At 34.0% G+C, this 21,979-nt stretch overlaps 1 protein-coding gene across 1 annotated transcript in view; it reads right to left on the bottom strand.

Annotated features, from left to right (window-relative positions):
• Nucleotides 1-21,542, bottom strand: part of LOC144453097 (fibronectin-like) — a 30,490-nt gene extending 8,948 nt beyond the window's left edge. Inside the window, exons 1-6 of the mRNA XM_078144374.1 lie at nt 21,174-21,542; nt 7,779-8,064; nt 6,245-6,514; nt 2,032-2,292; nt 1,133-1,393; nt 272-532 (exon numbers count right to left, since the gene is read on the bottom strand). Coding sequence (XP_078000500.1) covers nt 272-532; nt 1,133-1,393; nt 2,032-2,292; nt 6,245-6,514; nt 7,779-8,064; nt 21,174-21,239 — 1,405 coding nt within the window. The 5' untranslated portion in view covers nt 21,240-21,542. The remainder of the gene's footprint in view (nt 1-271; nt 533-1,132; nt 1,394-2,031; nt 2,293-6,244; nt 6,515-7,778; nt 8,065-21,173) is intronic.
• Between the last annotated feature and the right edge of the window lie 437 nt (nt 21,543-21,979).

The raw sequence follows: 21,979 nt of genomic DNA, 5'->3' as shown, positions 1-21,979 counted from the left end.
TGCCATTCGGCCATATTTCATCTGGTCGCAAAGCAAAGTGACATGCATTCGTCTCACATGGCATGTTAACTTTGTGCCAGGTTTGGTTGAAATCAGGTAGTGGATACCAGAGATGTTGAGATGAACAAACACACAATGCAGGCACAAATAGATGAAACCCAATGTAATAGCTCCCAATGGGCACTGTCGGTTGGTGACTAAAAAACTTCTACTTTAAACACACTTACACTTGTATTCTACCAACAAGCCTTTGAATAGATTGTATACTTACTTGTCCTGACTGTTTTTCTAGTTTCATCACTTGGCATGTCATTACTGATGACAACAACACTGATAATATACTCTTTTCCTGGAGTCAACATATCACACTGGTATGTCACTTTGTCACTCTCATCAGTTATAGATTGATAGTTTGAATCCCCATCACATGATATGTTGTAGCTAGTAAATACATCATTTGGTTTACTCCAAGAGATATTTACTACATCAGTACCAATACCATCTACTGTGATAATATCAATCTTGTTGGGTTCTATGAAAATCAATCAATCATTAACATTAATTATAAATGTGAGCATTAGATGAACATTATGTAAACAATACATATGTACACACACGGTGACACACACACACACACACACACACACACGCACACATACACACACACACGCACACATACACATGCGCAAAGTCAGTGTGTAAATTTGAAAAGTGTCTCTAGATCCAATCTTTCTAATTTATTGATCAATTTCTTCTTTGACCTTGAATACAAAGGTCAAGGTATCAAAAGAAAGTTCAATGTTCATCATAATACCTTTAAAAATTGTGATGCAAATTATGAAATTTTACAACATCTATGGCTGCCATTCGGCCATATTTCATCTGGTCGCAAAGCAAAGTGACATGCATTCGTCTCACATGGCATGTTAACTTTGTGCCAGGTTTGGTTGAAATCAGGTAGTGGATACCAGAGATGTTGAGATGAACAAACACACAATGCAGGCACAAATAGATGAAACCCAATGTAATAGCTCCCAATGGGCACTGTCGGTTGGTGACTAAAAAACTTCTACTTTAAACACACTTACACTTGTATTCTACCAACAAGCCTTTGAATAGATTGTATACTTACTTGTCCTAACTGTTTTTCTAGTTTCATCACTTGGCATGTCATTACTGATGACAACAACACTGCTAATATACTCTTTTCCTGGAGTCAACATATCACACTGGTATGTCACTTTGTCACTCTCATCAGTTATAGATTGATAGTTTGAATCCCCATCACATGATATGTTGTAGCTAGTAAATACATCATTTGGTTTACTCCAAGAGATATTTACTACATCAGTACCAATACCATCTACTGTGATAATATCAATCTTGTTGGGTTCTGTGAAAATCAATCAATCATTAACATTAATTATAAATGTGAGCATTAGATGAACATTATGTAAACAATACATACGTATACACACAGTGACACACACACACACACACACACACACACACACGCACACATACACACACACACACACACACGCACACATACACACACACACACACGCACACATACACATGCGCAAAGTCAGTGTGTAAATTTGAAAAGTGTCTCTAGATCCAATCTTTCTAATTTATTGATCAATTTCCTCTTTGACCTTGAATACAAAGGTCAAAGTCAAAGGTTAAAGTATCAAAAGAAAGTTCAATGTTCATCATAATACCTTTAAAAGTTGTGATGCAAATTATGAAATTTTACAACATCTATGGCTGCCATTCGGCCATATTTCATCTGGTCGCAAAGCAAAGTGACATGCATTCGTCTCACATGGCATGTTAACTTTGTGTCAGGTTTGGTTGAAATCAGGTAGTGGATACCAGAGATATTGAGGTGAACAAACACACAATACAGGCACAAATAGATGAAACCCAATGTAATAGCTCCCAATGGGCACTGCCGGTTAGGGACTAAAAAACTTCTACTACTGAATGTATTCTACCAACAAGCCTTTGAATAGATTGTATACTTACTTGTCCTGACTGTTTTTCTAGTTTCATCACTTGGCATGTCGTTACTGATGACAACAACACTGATAATATACTCTTTTCCTGGAGTCAACATATCACACTGGTATGTCACTTTGTCACTCTCATCAGTTATAGATTGATAGTTTGAATCCCCATCACATGATATGTTGTAGCTAGTGAATACATCATTTGGTTTACTCCAAGAGATATTTACTACATCAGTACCAATATCATCTACTGTGATAATATCAATCTTGTTGGGTTCTGTGAAAATCAATCATTAAAGTTAATAACAAAAGTGTGCATGAAATGAACACCATGTAAACAATACATATTTATACACACAGTGACACAAACACACACACACACACACACACATTTTTACTGACTTTGTAATAGTAATAAGTAATACTGGTTATGGAAGGCATACACAGTATGCTGGGTACTTAATATATATAATCTGTTATGTCGTAACTGTCTGTGAAAATAAATATCTACCTTGTGATACAACTTTTCAACTTGTCATTCTTACATTTGCATGACTATTGTTTTACCAGATTCCCCTTGTTACTGAGGTTTCTAATCTCTGGCTAAAACTTGAACATGATATTACTAGCAATGATTGAGTAACAAGAGTAATGCTACTGTCAATCTAAATACTTGTAAATCTACCTAAGGCACTGAATGATGATTAAATACCTATCATATTTGATGACCTATAACATGAGGGGTGTCACTCCTATCCTTTTAATACACGTTTTATGTCCTTCATGTTCTGGGCATAGATTATTATCTGTTGTCTATAAAACTGACTTTGTTTTGCCTTAGGAACACTGATTATGTTTGAAGATATTGTTTGTTCTTTTATTCAGTAAAATATACAAATAATTAAATATACAGATGAACGTTCATGTACTCTAGGTTCATAGTTACAAATGATCATTTGTACTCACAGAGTGAAAAAATTTATTGAAAAAGAACCCCAAGTGTTTGCCGACATCTTGTCAGTATTGGCAGGGGTGTACTCAACGCTCACTTCACATACCTCTTCTCTTCTCCTCTTCTGAGACATGTGACAATAGCCTATTGTAGTACATCCCTGACAATGCTGACAAGATGTCGGTGAAAATGTAGGACTTACTTCTGATAAAACTTGTTCACACAGAGCACAGAAATTTTGATTTGTAAATTTATAACATGATGATTTAACATACATACCGCTTTCAGAAGATTTCTTGTAGCAAATGGTGGATTAGTTCTTGATTCTGGCAGCACAGCTTGTCAATATTGTTAATACATGTATATGTACCTCAGTTAGTTAGTAGTGTCTTTCCTTGGATATTTGAACACCGACACCAACAGACACCAAAACTACATGACTGTACAACTGTTAATATTTACACCACATACCAAAACTACATGACTGTACAACTGTTAGTGTTTACACCACATACCAAAACTACATGACTGTACAACTGTTAATATTTACACCGACACCAAAACTACATGACTGTACAACTGTTAATATTTACACCGACACCAAAACTACATGACTGTACAACTGTTAATATTTACACCGACACCAAAACTACATGACTGTACAACTGTTAATATTTACACCGACACCAAAACTACATGACTGTACAACTGTTAATGTTTACACCACACACCAAAACTACATGACTGTACAACTGTTAATGTTTACACCACATACCAAAACTACATGACTGTACAACTGTTAATGTTTACACCACATACCAAAACTACATGACTGTACAACTGTTAATGTTTACACCACACACCAAAACTAAATGACTGTACAACTGTTAATGTTTACACCACACACCAAAACTACATGACTGTACAACTGTTAATATTTACACCGACACCAAAACTAAATGACTGTACAACTGTTAATATTTACACCGACACCAAAACTACATGACTGTACAACTGTTAATATTTACACCGACACCAAAACTACATGACTGTACAACTGTTAATATTTACACCGACACCAAAACTACATGACTGTACAACTGTTAATGTTTACACCGACACCAAAACTACATGACTGTACAACTGTTAATATTTACACCACATACCAAAACTACATGACTGTACAACTGTTAATATTTACACCGACACCAAAACTAAATGACTGTACAACTGTTAATATTTACACCGACACCAAAACTACATGACTGTACAACTGTTAATATTTACACCACATACCAAAACTACATGACTGTACAACTGTTAATATTTACACCACATACCAAAACTACATGACTGTACAACTGTTAATGTTTACACCACACACCAAAACTAAATGACTGTACAACTGTTAATGTTTACACCACACACCAAAACTAAATGACTGTACAACTGTTAATGTTTACACCACACACCAAAACTAAATGACTGTACAACTGTTAATGTTTACACCACATACCAAAACTACATGACTGTACAACTGTTAATGTTTACACCACATACCAAAACTACATGACTGTACAACTGTTAATATTTACACCGACACCAAAACTAAATGACTGTACAACTGTTAATATTTACACCGACACCAAAACTAAATGACTGTACAACTGTTAATATTTACACCGACACCAAAACTACATGACTGTACAACTGTTAATATTTACACCGACACCAAAACTACATGACTGTACAACTGTTAATGTTTACACCACATACCAAAACTACATGACTGTATAACTGTTAATGTTTACACCACACACCAAATCATGCAGTAAAAGTAGGAGTGATATTAATATATTGATACCCAAACCAATATGGTCAATAGTTAATGAAGTATACATGTATGTAGTTAAACACACCTTGTACATACTAGTAACATATCACTTTGAATTGCAAATGTGTTAAATATTGTTAATTTGAACTTATCCATGTTCCCTGGAATCAAAATTGGAGTGAATTTGCTTTGCACATGCACATACAAGCATATAGAAAAAGGATAATTAGTTTCATTCCTGTGTAGGTAGAAACATTTGTTAATACGTGGGTATAAATGTAGCTGTTTCATGCATTCCCTGCAATAAACTTGTATGATGTCAGTAACTTTGTGTATATTGATGTAAGCTATTGTGATCGGATAGCTGGTCAATGTAAAGCATGTGTTAATCTGCAAGATTGGCTGAAGTCAAGCAATTGTATGAATTTAAATAGATCTTCAAAAAGGGGCTAATGATGGATTAAATAACCCTTCCTACACAACAAATGTCAATATTTCTTTTGCAAATATAAATAACACAGATCCTCCTCCAAACTTGAATTGTACATTGTCAACTCTTCATAACAAACTCTGAATCATATGCTAAATTCTCTTTGAAACAACAAACGTCATTTCAAAAGGCACATGTAAATACATACATACATGAATGTAAATTCAATGATAGATAAATCACATGTAAATACATACATATATGAATGTAAATTCAATGATAGATAAATCACATGTAAATACATACATATATGAATGTAAATTCAATAGTTCATACATCACATGTAAATACATACATACATGAATGTAAATTCAATGATAGATAAATCACATGTAAATACATACATATATGAATGTAAATTCAATGATAGATAAATCACATGTAAATACATACATATATGAATGTAAATTCAATAGTTCATACATCACATGTAAATACATAGTTACATACATGAATGTAAATTCAATGATATACACATCACATGTAAATACATACATACATGAGAGTAAATTCAATAAATGGTAGATACATATCACAGGTTTTATACAAACTTTTGAAATAAACATTTTCTTCCTTATCGGGTCTGTTATAAAAAGTTGACAATGTCAAGTTCTATGATTCTGTATAGAACACACATCAAAATTACCGTCCTGTATGAGATAAAATCTCTTAATATTCTCATGAATGCTGAAAGGCAAATAATCAGTCAACATTTATACCAAGAATGTAAAATTGTTATTTAGGACAAAGTCGCATACATGTAAACACATGATTGAGGTGAAGTGTGATGCCCTATCTTAATAATTAGTTTAATATAATGATTCCTCTCATATCATATTGAAATACACATTCTGGAAAAAACAGTAAATCATTCAAGGATCATATGCATACATAACTACTAGAGACAATACATTCAATCTATGGATAATGCATATACAAATGTATGTACGTACTTGTTCTTTGTGTTTCTGTTTCATCAGATTCAGTTGGCTGACCATTATTGTGGTACGCTGTTACAATAATGTTATAATTAGCTCCAGGAGTTAAGACAGATACTGTTCCTTCTTTATCAGTAATTTCGTCCGAATCACTGTCATCACACGTACTGGTATCGGTTTCAATGCAAGTAGCATTAATAATGTAATGATCTGTCACACTACCATCTTCGTGGTCCCAACTTACAGTTATTGATGTTGTATCATAGTCTGTGATTGTGAGATTTGCTGTGGATCAAAAGCAAAATACACTGCATTACTTTCACATCTATACAAACACTGACAAATATCATCTGAAGGGAAAAACTATTACCCTGAATTTGTATGTCATGATATACCATGTAGAATTGATGGTTTACAGGAGATGTCCCAAATTAACCAGGTCTACATGTCGTTGTGTCAGTGCAGAAAGGTTGTATCTGTTAGTGTTATGCAATTGTATAGGCAGATACAACCTTACTGCACTGATGGGATGATGTACATGACACAGTTGCACCTATTCTGTACAAAATATACAACCAGTGACAGGTAAGAATTGACGAGAAGAACTTGTTACAAACAGGGAAAGTAAACAACTGAATTTGGATTAATAACACTTCACACAGAGACTTGTATTACATTCCATCATTTGATAAAAACAGTTGTATGGCCTCTGTACATAAATAGTTCCAGTTCACAAATACAATCTGGAACTACAACTGCTGTCATCAGACCGTGGACAAAAGGAACCTGTTACATACAGGGAAAGTAAATAAATGAATTGGATTAATAACACTTGGCACAGCATGTTGGAAGTACAGAGACTTGTATTACAGACCATGGTTCGATAAGAACAGTTTTATGGCCTCTTTACATGTATATGAAATGCCAGGGGAACTGAAATCTGTTTGTGAACGTGAACTATTATGTTTAGTGGCCATACAATCGAATGATGGAATGTAAATTGTAATACAAGTGTCGGTACTTCCAACATGCTGTGTCAAGTGTTGTTGATCCAATTCGGTTGATTACTTTCCATGTTTGTAATAGGTTCTATTCGTCCACGATCTGATGTCGGCAGTTGTAAGTTCCCCTGGCATTTCATGTACACATAAAACTGTTCTTATCAAACAATGAAATGAAATACAAGTCTCTTGTTGTTCCAACATACTGTGCCAAGTATTATTAATCCAATTAATTTGTTGTTGATCCAATTCGGTTGTTTACTTTCCATGTTTGTAATAGGTTCTATTCGTCCACGGTCTGATGTCAGCAGTTGTAAGTTCCCCTGGCATTTCATGTACACATAAAACTGTTCTTATCAAACAATGAAATGAAATACAAGTCTCTTGCTGTTCCAACATGCTGTACCACGTATTATTAATCCAATTAATTTGTTTACTTTCCCAGTTTGTATCAGGTTCTGTTGAAATGCTTCATTGTCTGTTGTCTGATTGTGGAAGTTGTATAAACAGGAAATTAAAAAGACTTGTAAGACTATAGATGTACTTACTTGGTGCTTCAACTGTTGGTATGGGTGTTGTTGTTACCACTACAGTGGTTTGATCGGTTGTGTCCATATCAGTGCTTGTAACTGTTGTTGAATCTGTAGTACTTTGAACAGTTGAGCCAACTGCAGTGCTTGTAACTGTTGGTGCTCCTGTAGTACTAGTACTTTGAACAGTTGAGCCAACTGCAGTGCTTGTAACTGTTGGTGCTCCTGTAGTACTAGTACTTTGAACAGTTGAGCCCACTGCAGTGCTTGTAACTGTTGATGTACTTTGAGCACTTGTTAAAGTCTGGTAAATAAGAATAAAAATTGTATAAATTATGTCAATTTCAAACAAAACCATGAAATCTTCCTTCATACCTGGTCATATTAAAGGGATATCAGTGTAGGGAATAGTGTGGTATTATAAGTCCTGTAAATGTATTTATTTAGGTGAATGAAAAGTTTGACAAAATAGCAATATAAGATGTGTTAGGCATACTTTAATTGGACACAAAATGCAAGGGATAGTAGACACTACATGCAAATGAACATATACTTGTAAATATGTTCTCTATTTGACCTTCCATATTCAGTGCTGCTGTTGTTGACACCTATCACAACAGCTGAATATTGAAATATGACAAATCGTAAAATATGTTGACGATTTACTAACTTCAATGGAAAAAAAAGATTTTATGTACATTCAGTCAAAATAAATCCATTGCCAAATATCTACACAGGTAAGTCAAACTCATATAGAAGTAACTTTATCATATTACTTCACTTCTTTCTCACTTAATTACAGAGAAATACATAGTCAAAATATTTCTGGGATATTTGAACAAGACGACAATAGTTAGATTTTCTGATGTATTGGTACATGTATATGCAGGTGTCACCTATTGACATCATTTGATGTGTTCTTGTACAAGTCTGGAACTTCTAATCTAAGTACATTGACCTGCACTGTTACCCTGGGTAATGACATGTGTTCTTGTACAAGTTTGGAAGTTCTAAGTATGTTGACCTGCACTGTTACCCTGGCTAAACATTGCACTGCACTGCACATGCTCAAAAGTAATTCTAGGTCATCTAGTGATATTTGCCTTCTCTAACCTGGCTACATGTGCATGTATGTGTACACATCATGTGTGGGTGTTGTTACATTTTTAACCCTACAAAATCAGGGGGGTGGCGGGTGTTTGGCTGGTTGAGTGAAGTGGCACATTATAATGTAATTTGTAGAGGTGTCCCTTCTCTCAGCTAAAGGCAGTCACCTATACTGCTATGGTAATATCAGAAAACCTAGTATAGTTTTCAATCAGGAAAATGTCACTTTGAACACTGAGGGCGCATGTGCATGTTCTTTTCAACCATGTATCTAATTTACATAACAATACAACAATCAATCACATTTACTTTGAGTGTTTTGACCTTGATGGCCTTTCTAAAGGAAACTAATGCCATAAGGAAATAGAACTTTATACTCTGAATGCTTTGCAGTATAAAACATTTTCAGCACAGACTACCACGACTGGTAATCATTCTTTGCAGAAAATGACACAGGAAACTACTGTTTGAAAGTTTAGAAACCTGGGATACAGTGTTGTTGTCATATTACGAGAATAAAGCAGTGTTTTTGTTTACTGGTATACATTTACATGTACATTGTAGTAAGCAGGATTTCAATTTTTTATCTTAGTTCTCCACCAAAATTATAGTACTATTTATAGGAATTAAAACTATGGCAGTGTCACAGTATATCTTGTAGTTCCCCTTACAAAATGTACGGTACATACACTGTGTATTGCACAATTGATAGTGTAATGTCAGAAAAAGCTATCCAAATATTATCTAGACTAGTAGACACATATTAACTGTACAGTACTGTACCTTGCACAAGTAATCCTTATTTTGTACTGGTAAAAAATTAACAAAATACATTGTACATACCAGTACTATTAGAAATCATGTAAACAACACAATATATATTGTACATATCAGTACTATTAGAAATCATGTAAACAACAACACAATATATATTGTACATACCAGTACTATTAGAAATCATGTAAACAACAACACAATATATATTGTACATACCAGTACTATTAGAAATCATGTAAACAACAACACAATATATATTGTACATACCAGTACTATTAGAAATCATGTAAACAACAACACAATATATATTGTACATACCAGTACTATTAGAAATCATGTAAACAACAACATAATATATATTGTACATACCAGTACTATTAGAAATCATGTAAACAACAACACAATATATATTGTACATACCAGTACTATTAGAAATCATGTAAACAACAACACAATATATATTGTACACACCAGTACTATTAGAAATCATGTAAACAACAACACAATATATATTGTACATACCAGTACTATTAGAAATCATGTAAACAACAACACAATATATATTGTACATACCAGTACTATTAGAAATCATGTAAACAACAACACAATATATATTGTACATACCAGTACTATTAGAAATCATGTAAACAACAACACAATATATATTGTACATACCAGTACTATTAGAAATCATGTAAACAACAACACAATATACTAGTATATTGTACATACCAGTACTATTAGAAATGTAAATGACATCATAACACTTCAATTATTGTAATGATCAACAGGAACTCCAAAACAAAAGACTAAAATAATCTGATTGAATCAATATTTCTATGGCACCACTGATGTACATGTATGATGTACATGTAAGATTACACTTATGTAAGAATCTGCGATTGAAACCCTGACCATTTAGAATTACCCATTTTTCCTGAGATTACTGTGAAATACTAAATTTTCACTTTGCATTTATTTTCACATTTTTCATTTGTGTGGTTCTGCAAAAATAAAGTCTCCTGAAATTAATTATTACATGTATGCCTGATTACATGTAATATACACAGCTTCCTAAATCAGTGAAACTTAGGTCCAAAAAATCATCCAATTTCTCTTTTCAGTGATAATAATTAGATCCCTTGTACATATACATGTAGTATTTCACTACTTGACTATTGAATTGGTAACTGCATAAAAAAAGACAAATGAAATTGAAATTCCAAATACAAGGTACTGATGCACTTTAATGACATGGTTGAAACTGTGTATGCATGTATGCTTACGTGTTAGACTAGAGGAGGGTAGTACATGTACATGTTAGACTAGAGGAGTGTAGTACCTGTACATGTTAGACTAGAGGAGGGTAGTACATGTACATGTTACACTAGAGGAGGGTAGTACATGTACATGTTAGACTAGAGGAGGGTAGTACATGTACATGTTAGACTAGAGGAGGGTAATACCTGTACATGTTACACTAGAGGAGGGTAGTACATGTACATGTTAGACTAGAGGAGGGTAGTACCTGTACATGTTAGACTAGAGGAGGGTAGTACCTGTACATGTTAGACTAGAGGAGGGTAGTACATGTACATGTTAGACTAGAGGAGGGTAGTACATGTACATGTTAGACTAGAGGGTAGTACATGTACATGTTAGACTAGAGGAGGGAAGTACCTGTACATGTTACACTAGAGGAGGGTAGTACATGTACATGTTACACTAGAGGAGGGTAGTACATGTACATGTTAGACTAGAGGAGGGTAGTACATGTACATGTTAGACTAGAGGGTAGTACATGTACATGTTAGACTAGAGGAGGGAAGTACCTGTACATGTTACACTAGAGGAGGGTAGTACATGTACATGTTACACTAGAGGAGGGTAGTACATGTACATGTTAGACTAGAGGAGGGTAGTACATGTACATGTTACACTAGAGGAGGGTAGTACATGTACATGTTAGACTAGAGGAGGGTAGTACCTGTACATGTTACACTAGAGGAGGGTAGTACATGTACATGTTAGACTAGAGGAGGGTAGTACATGTACACGATTGAACTTCTACAACAGGAAATACAAATTTAATGTACGACTACTGTGATCAACAGATCTGTGAACTTATAACTGCTTTTCTTTCAAATCAACTCTTATCTGGTTTACTGAGCAGATCTACATGAAGCAGGTGGTCTTATCACCTTCTGTATAATTAATTAATTAATCATCTTGACAGCAGTGCATGATGCATGACAAAATCTCAAAAAATCCATAAGTTTAGCAGCCTCATATGAACAACTATTGTTATGTAAATTGACAATAATGTATCACATGAGGTGTGCCTTACTGCACCACTGCAAAGTTCTGCCAGACTGCATATTTGCAAGACACTTTTCACAATTTCTGAGTAAAAGTATAATAAATCACATGATTAATGATGCATGTCACATGACAATTCAACTTGCCTGGGCTCACTTTCTGAAGGAGAGATTTAAACACACCCTAGCTACATTGTACAGCATCTCCTTGAAAAGACTGCAGATTGGGTGTGACGATCTGGCCAGCTTGACAATCTTGTTTGCCAGACAATATTTTGTCTTGGGGCTACATTGTACCTGTGGCATCTTGTGAAGCTAGTATATCCCACCCAGATAACCAAGTGTATAGTGTTTTTTGACACGATTATATCAGAGAATTATATGTACATGTAGTATATCCCACCCAGATAACCAAGTGTATAGTGTTTTTTGACACAACTATATCAGAGAATTATATGGACATGAATGTTTTACGTTTTAGAAAGGCAATGTGCAAGTAACTCAATCTTAGAAATACTACACAATGTAGATATATTGTAACATTATCTCACAATAGAACACTAAATTACAAATGTGTGATGGATATTCATATTTATTTGCACTTTTCGTTTTAAAACTGACCAGTTATATCATAGACAGTCCATGATGTAACAGGTCAGACTTGTTTTTATTCTTTTCATTTATGAATATCCCTCAGGCCTGTCAGATCAAATTCTCAGGACAAAGCTTAGTAAAAGTGAGATTTTTCAGATACATGTACAATTGACATACATGTATACATTTTTTGTAGTTTATACTGGCTAGCTGCTACTCAGATAAATGAATCAGAATAAATTAATATAATGATTTGAATAGTCAATTTAAGCTGATGTATATTCGATATTCGATCTTATTCGTAATTGGACATGAATTCTGTTGTAATTTTTTGCGCTAGACTATTTTTGATATGTTCTTACCTCGATCTCTTTTTATCAGTATTGATTGCATTTTAATTCCCTTTGTTTCATGAACATTAATTATGTGTGATTTTTTTGTTTTTGTGTTTTACTTTGTTGTGTACAATGCACTGAGACGTATGTGTAGTGCGTTCTTTAAGAATTAAAATAATAATAATAATGTACATTATCACTCCACACTGTGACCAATCAGTTTGAGTGCACTTTTTCAAACCAATCAGTTTGAGCGTATAGTTTTCAAACTACCTTAATTGTTGCCACTGCTAGCATTACACGAGGTTACCTCTAACTCCAGGCTATGCACCGAGTGATATATATCGTAACATGTACAATTGTGGACAATATTAAAGTAACCATGCATCAAGTGTTAATATTTACTATAATTCACAACCACACATTATGATGTAAACAGGCTATGCACCGAGTGATATATATCGTAACATGTACAATTGTGGACAATATTAAAGTAACCATGCATCAAGTGTTAATATTTACTATAATTCACAACCACACATTATGATGTAAACAGGCTATGCACCAAGTGAAATACTGTTATCGTAACATGTACAATTGTGGACAATATTAAAGTACATGTAACCATGTAAAAAGAATTAATTCATCAAGTGTTAATATTTACTATAATTCACAAAAACACATTATGATGTAAACAGGCTATGCACCGAGTGATATATATCGTAACATGTACAATTGTGGACAATATTAAAGTAACCATGCATCAAGTGTTAATATTTACTATAATTCACAAAAACACATTATGATGTAAACAGGCTATGCACCGAGTGATATATATCGTAACATGTACAATTGTGGACAATATTAAAGTAACCATGCATCAAGTGTTAATATTTACTATAATTCACAACCACACATTATGATGTAAACAGGCTATGCACCGAGTGATATATATCGTAACATGTACAATTGTGGACAATATTAAAGTAACCATGCATCAAGTGTTAATATTTACTATAATTCACAACCACACATTATGATGTAAACAGGCTATGCACCGAGTGATATATATCGTAACATGTACAATTGTGGACAATATTAAAGTACATGTAACCATGTAAAAAGAATTAATTCATCAAGTGTTAATATTTACTATAATTCACAACCACACATTATGATGTAAACAGGCTATGCACCGAGTGATATATATCGTAACATGTACAATTGTGGACAATATTAAAGTAACCATGCATCAAGTGTTAATATTTACTATAATTCACAACCACACATTATGATGTAAACAGGCTATGCACCGAGTGAAATATATCGTAACATGTACAATTGTGGACAATATTAGAGTAACCATGCATCAAGTGTTAATATTTACTATAATTCACAACCACACATTATGATGTAAACAGGCTATGCACCGAGTGAAATACATCGTAACATGTACAATTGTGGACAATATTAGAGTAACCATGCATCAAGTGTTAATATTTACTATAATTCACAAAAACACATTATGATGTAAACAGGCTATGCACCGAGTGAAATACATCGTAACATGTACAATTGTGGACAATATTAAAGTAACCATGCATCAAGTGTTAATATTTACTATAATTCACAAAAACACATTATGATGTAAACAGGCTATGCACCGAGTGATATATATCGTAACATGTACAATTGTGGACAATATTAAAGTAACCATGCATCAAGTGTTAATATTTACTATAATTCACAAAAACACATTATGATGTAAACAGGCTATGCACCTAGTGAAATACATCGTAACATGTACAATTGTGGACAATATTAAAGTAACCATGCATCAAGTGTTAATATTTACTATAATTCACAACCACACATTGAAAAGTTTACATAACATCAGTAAAAATATTTATATATTATTATATCAGTTGAGGTGAACATTTCCACAAATTGATATCTAATTGGAGATTATGTTTTGAAGAATAAATGGTTCACTTTTGAAATACATATCCAATTAAAAATGTATAATTAATATTATAATGTGATAATTATCAGTACCAGGGTAGTAATCTGGTAAGCCAAAACAGTTTTCTAAACACACGTTATGTAAGGGGCTGACCCATGAACAAAGTATGCGTAGGATGTACAGGTACATATCTGCATTGCCAGGTGGAAATTAAAGGGTGTTAGACTATAAAATACATCATGTTGTTCAACCCCATCAGACTTCTAAACCAGTGTAAGATATGTCATGTTGTTCAGCCCTATCAGACTTCTAAACCACTGTAAGATATGTCATGTTGTTCAGCCCCATCAGACTTCTAAACCAGTGTAAGATACATGTATGTCATGTTGTTCAGTCCTTTTAGACTTCTAAACCACTGTAAGATATGTCATGTTGTTCAGTCCTATCAGGCTTCTAAACCACTGTAAGATATGTTTGTGTTGTTCAGCCCTATCAGACTTCTAAACCACTGTAAGATATGTCGTGTTGTTCAGCCCTATCAGACTTCTAAACCACTGTAAGATATGTCGTGTTGTTCAGCCCGATCAGACTTCTAAACCACTGTAAGATATGTCATGTTGTTCAGTCCAATCAGACCTCTAAACCACTGTAAGATATGTTGTGTTGTTCAGTCCTATCAGACTTCTAAACCACTGTAAGATATATTGTGTTGTTCAGCCCTATCAGACATCTACAATGTAAACCACTGTAAGATATATTGTGTTGTTCAGTCCTATCAGACTTCAAAACCACTGTAAGATATGTTGTGTTGTTCAGTCCTATCAGACTTCTAAACCACTGTAAGATATGTTGTGTTGTTAAGTCCTATCAGACTTCAAAACCACTGTAAGATATGTTGTGTTGTTCAGTCCTATCAGACTTCAAAACCACTGTAAGATACATTGTGTTGTTAAGTCCTATCAGACTTCAAAACCACTGTAAGATATGTTGTGTTGTTCAGCCCTATCAGACTTCTAAACCACTGTAAGATACGTTTGTGTTGTTCAGTCCTATCAGACTTCTAAACCACTGTAAGATATATTGTGTTGTTAAGTCCTATCAGACTTCAAAACCACTGTAAGATATGTTGTGTTGTTCAGCCCTATCAGACTTCTAAACCACTGTAAGATATGTTGTGTTGTTAAGCCCTATCAGACTTCAAAACCACTGTAAGATATGTTGTGTTGTTCAGTCCAATCAGACTTCTAAACCACTGTAAGATATGTTGTGTTGTTCAGTCCTATCAGACTTCAAAACCACTGTAAGATATGTTGTGTTGTTCAGTCCAATCAGACTTCTAAACCACTGTAAGATATGTCGTGTTGTTCAGGCCTATCAGACTTCTAAACCACTGTAAGATATGTTGTGTTGTTCAGTCCTATCAGACTTCTAAACCACTGTAAGATATGTTTGTGTTGTTCAGTCCTATCAGACTTCTAAACCAGTGTAAGATATGTTGTGTTGTTCAGTCCTATCAGACTTCAAAACCACTGTAAGATATGTTTGTGTTGTTCAGTCCTATCAGACTTCTAAACCACTGTAGGATTATGGATATATTGTGTTGTTAAGTCCTATCAGACTTCTAAACCACTGTAAGATACGCCATGTTGTTCAGCCCTATCAGACTTCTAAACCACTGTAAGATACATTGTATGTTGTGTTGTTCACTCAGTCCTATCAGGCTTGTACCACTGTAAGGTACATTGTGTTGTTCACTCAGCCCTATCAGACTTCTATACCTGTGTTGTTCACTCAGTCCTATCAGGCTTGTACCACAAAGACATGTACTGTGGCATGACAGACTCAAGTGATATGGACCAGAGTGGAACATTGTACTGTACACTACAATTAAGCTGATTCATATGAGGAAATATATGACAATATTGTATGTGACTTGACAGGATAAAATTAAATTGAAAGGAGCGTGGATGGTCCAGAACTTCTTTGTCACATTTACATTGTAAATGTACAATGTATGTACATGTATATTGGCTTCACGTGAAGAAATACAAATTACATTCACTGATATGTGTCATTATTGTATTATCACTAGTACTACTACTAAGCAACTGTGAGATGTGTATCATAGCATTACACCCTTTATTGTAGACATACATGTATACATGTATACTCATATTCCCTGGGTGTGACATCAAAGATCAAAGTACAGTAATAATGAAATCCATACATTTCATATTACTGTACTTCCAGTGTACCCTCTAATGGTAGCCAAATTTTGTTGTGATGAGTCAAAATGAGAAAAATTGACATTTCTTGTGTGTCACCACATAGTAAGAGATACATGTAGGGGAACACCAACTTTTGGTGCATCACTAGAAATTGTGTGCATCAGTGGCATGTCAAATTGGCTTAGAGGGCACACTGTGTACTTTTAACATCAGAAGTATAGAAATATTGTAGGAATTACATAGAATTGTTTATAAACATCAATCTGTTGTTACAATGTTGTTATTAAATGTGAAAGTGTAAATCATAATTTTATAATGATATAATACGACACCTGTGAAATAAGGTTTTGTTTATAATTTATGGTTTGTCTAATATTGGAAGTGATCATCAAAGTTAACAGTGGATAAAAAATCCTCACACTCAGTGACATCGCCTTCTGGCACAATCCATATCAACAACAACAACAACGCAATACTACACGTACAGGTATTCACATTTTTACACCTCATTTGCATATCGTTGATGAGAACATCACATGCTCAATAGTTCTTTATCTATATTTGTACGCATCCCCAAATTGCACTCCCATTAAATTTCAGTAAAATCTGCTAAGTAGTTTTGGAATTAAAGCTCATATTTTAGACCTAATTTGCATATCACTGATGGAATCACCATGTCATGAACAATTCTTAATTTACACAAACCTAAGAATATTGCCACCAAATACCAAAGCAACCAGTATGGTGGTTTTTGACTTGTACAAAATATACACAGAAGAAATCATTTCCTAATGTACATTTACATACATGTATGTTACAAATAACAATAGCAAACCAGAACAAACCCTTTCATGGCGAGTTTATTCATGGTGTAAATGTTTGGCTAAGTCTGGAAAAAGAGTACATTACATTGTATAATGAAAATGACATGTCATAAAATAGAGCTCTCTCATGGTAATATATTATTTTCAGACCAGTGACTTCTGTGACCTTTGACCCTATCCTTGCCTTTAGTGTCATTGACATTGTAATTTGTATGGCAGTGTTGAATACTGTACATGCACAATGTGAAAAAGAGAACTAAGATTAAAAAGTCATTTATCGTTTCAAAAGTAAATGTACAATGTGTAAATGGATATGTGTATAACTACTCTAGAATTGTAAATGTAGGCCTTGATAATCACGATATCTATGGTCATTCCACTGTAGCATATAAAACTTACACTTTGCTTTACTTTACATAAAATATAATCGGAATGAGGAAGCAGAAGTCAAATTATGGCAGCCATTTGTTCTCTCACCATAGAGATTACCAGTGTAACTTATTCAGGGTTCACTTTAACTATACACAATTCAGGAACATAAATTTTGTACAACACAATAAAATTATGTACATAAAATGTATTTAGCCCCAGAGGCAGAATTTTTTTTTTAAATTGTGAAAACTACTACATTGTGTATTTCCTGTTATTCTCTGACATTTTTATTATGTATATATGCAGTCACTAAATTTCTACTAATTATTTTTAAAAAACATTTTTTACATGTTTATCTTTTTAATGAGGTTTGTTTCTTTAGTTTGTTGTTGTTCTTCTTCTGGGGGCTCTAAATACGCTAAAGCTTCAAGGGTTGGAAAAATTACCAAAATTTTCTTAAATGTATTCAATTAGATTCCCCATAAACATCATTATACTCTTATACAAGTGTATATATTATACAGGAAACTATAAAAGTTTTACAAAGATTTCATGATATCTGTTACCCGGGACCAGGGTTTAAAACCACCACAAAACTCTTTGAGTTCACTTCCACTTTCTGATTAATTTATACTTTTTCTTTTGCATATTTTATGGTGAAGTCCTCTACTCATCATGTAAAACTGTTTATCACTTTTTTATTTTGCTACAGAAAAGTATGTACATTGATAGAATACCCTAAGTTCATACAGCTCAATCATTAATGACATTTGATAGCATCACAAAACAACTAAATATGACATCAGGTCACAGCCATGAACTAAATAGATAAATGTACAAGTATCACTTCTATGGCAAGAATTTATATTCATGGACTATGAGTTCATAATCATAGTTTCACAAAATGGAAAACTTCATTGCAATCATTTTTTGGGAAGCTAATGTACAAATGTAGCAAACTGAAAGGGTGTCACTTCCAAAACTAAGGAGCAGAAATTTTATTTGTTGATTTAAATAGCGTTAATACAAGCTGTTGGCAATCTGATGCCTTGCTTGCTTGCAATACAAAGTCTTGTAGGTTCTTCAGTAATTGTTTGGAAATTGTAGTTATGACACAGGAAATCTTATGGAAAAATTTGGATGAATGTCATGAACTGCCTGACATTGATTTTTCCTTCAATATGACAATAAAATTCAACACAAAAAAATGAAAATTTTTCAATATTGACCATCCGTGGACTTCAGTGAAATTCTTTAAAGAAAATTGGATTGTAATTTAACAACTAAGAAATGCTTGAGTGGATTTTGTTTTGGTTTTTTTGAGGGGTGGGGTTATCTAACCATTTAAACTGACTCACACAACAGAAATGTAGACTTAGAAACTCTTCATAGTATACAAATGTACATGTAATTATAGAATTAAAAAAACAATTGTTCATAATACTAACAGGATAGAAAATTGTATACAAATACATGTATACATTACATGCAATATACTACACATACATATACATACATGTATGTAAAGAATCCCAGAACAATCTATCACCAGACATTGTTATTACTGTACATAGGATCACTTGACGTTTTCAAGGCTCAAGTGGCACTGCACTTGAGCCTTGAAACTAAACTAAATACAATAACTTAATATTTATTTACTATTTATTTTTTTCTTTTATTTATTTATTTACTTTGAATCAGACCTGCTTTAATTAATTGTTCATCCTCGTTTTTGTTGCACACTGACTGGCAAAATCTTCAACATGTTGAAGGTGGCCAGTTATGAAAGAAGAAGAAATAACAAGCAGGGGTGAGGTGACATGTTGAAGGTGGTCAGTTATGAAAGAAGAAGAGGAAATAACAAGTCTAAGTTAGTTTGACACATCACTGCCACAAACTTCAAAGCAATTTTTTTAAAACTTTGGTTCCCTATTCGTGACTACGTCATGTGGTAACTGGATACAAAACACGGTTATTAATTATAATTTGAAACAAAAAACACAAAATTGTGTTATTCACACTGGATATTCATTGCACAACTGTATACATGAATACAAATGCAAACGGAATGATCCTTTAAAACTCTACTAAACAAAGGTTTCTAGCAATTCTGGATATGTTTCACTCTGTTAACATCTAGAATCATCAACTCAGTATTTAAAATGTATCACAGACAAGGAAGCCTAGTCTGTGAAGTGAATGTATGTATGCATGATGTTCAATAGTACTTTTGTTTGTGTATGTTTTGATTACCATCAAGTCAACTGTACATAAAGCATACCATTCTGTCAGTTATAAACTTCTTTATCAAAGGGAGTTTGATAAATTGACCGACTGAATAGTACATTGTGTAATGTCATAACACACATACTATATGTGTTCAGCCATGGTGCCTCATTAAATGACATTATACATTTCTGGCGGACTCATGATGTTATCACCTCTACACTTTGGGTAACAAATTAACCTTTGCAGTAAATCCATGCACCAACGTTACATTTAGTACGGACATAGTTGCGTGTGACCTATGACTACTTAATTCTCAATGTTTTCTGAAAGCTACCCTTTGTATACAAATATACGTGAAGGCTGGTATAAATGAATCACTGAATAGAATGTGTACTACCAGGGCCACACGAATCAGTTGTTTTTCGCGCTCCAGTAAACACAGGACATTCACAGCCCAATTTTAGAGAGATTTGGTTAAAACCGCTATTTAGCTACCATACTCTCGGTAGTTTTGTCAATGTTGATCTTTCAAAATGTTCATTTTAATGACATTGCCAAACAGCTGACGATTCGATGTTAGTTCAAAGTTCAAAATGGCCGCCAGCAACAGCGATCGACGCTTTATATGGGCGTCGACCAAGATACCAAGTAAAAATATACACTTACCGTTGAAAGAAATAATAGAAATATAAGAACACAACACTGGGGTGGTGTTTTCCGACGGGTCTTCATCTCGGTGGTATTTAACGTACGTGAATGTCACTTTAAAGTTTATACACAACACTGGCAGTGCAGTAGTTGCCTATCCTACAATGTTACTGGATCTGGAGATTTGCACTGACGATCGACAAGTCGATGTTATCTGTCACTTTAACACTCGCTGACTACGAATTTCGAAAATTTCACAGTAAAACACTAAGCCAGAAGCTACGTTACTGCTAATAACAACATAATTGTCCAAGACCAGCAAATAATAGAGCTCTACGCAGAACCAAGACGTTAAAACTAGGCGGAAACACCGATTTCGGCTTCTACTTCCTGGTAGATCACGTGATTATTGAGATCCTAGTATCTTAGCCTCGACCTGAACAAAGGGTTCCAGGTAATGTTACGTCTTCATATCATGAAAAGGCACAGTGCACTGTAAGATACGTCATGTTGTTCATTCCTATCAGGTGAGTGTTGGCTGATAATGTGGCACGAATGTCGTATCTTACAGAATATGAGTATGATGCTCTGCTGACACACAAGATGGACCAGAGATGAACCAAAGTTATTTTTATTTAATATCCACTGATAAAACCTTAAACCTAAAAAGAAAATAAAAGTTGTTTGGTTCGGGTTACCCGACCTCAGCTAGTTTTTCTCTGCCGACCTTAAACATATTTTTACATATTCGAGAAGAACAAAAATAAAATCACGAAAATTGTGAAGTCTAGCCAGAGCGGATACGGAAACTGACATCAACTTAA

The sequence above is a fragment of the Glandiceps talaboti genome, chromosome 23 (genome assembly GCF_964340395.1).
Source record: "Glandiceps talaboti chromosome 23, keGlaTala1.1, whole genome shotgun sequence".
NCBI classification, from domain to species: domain Eukaryota; kingdom Metazoa; phylum Hemichordata; class Enteropneusta; family Spengelidae; genus Glandiceps; species Glandiceps talaboti.
Note: the sequence above shows the minus strand (reverse complement) of the source record. Positions and strands in the feature narration are given on the sequence as shown.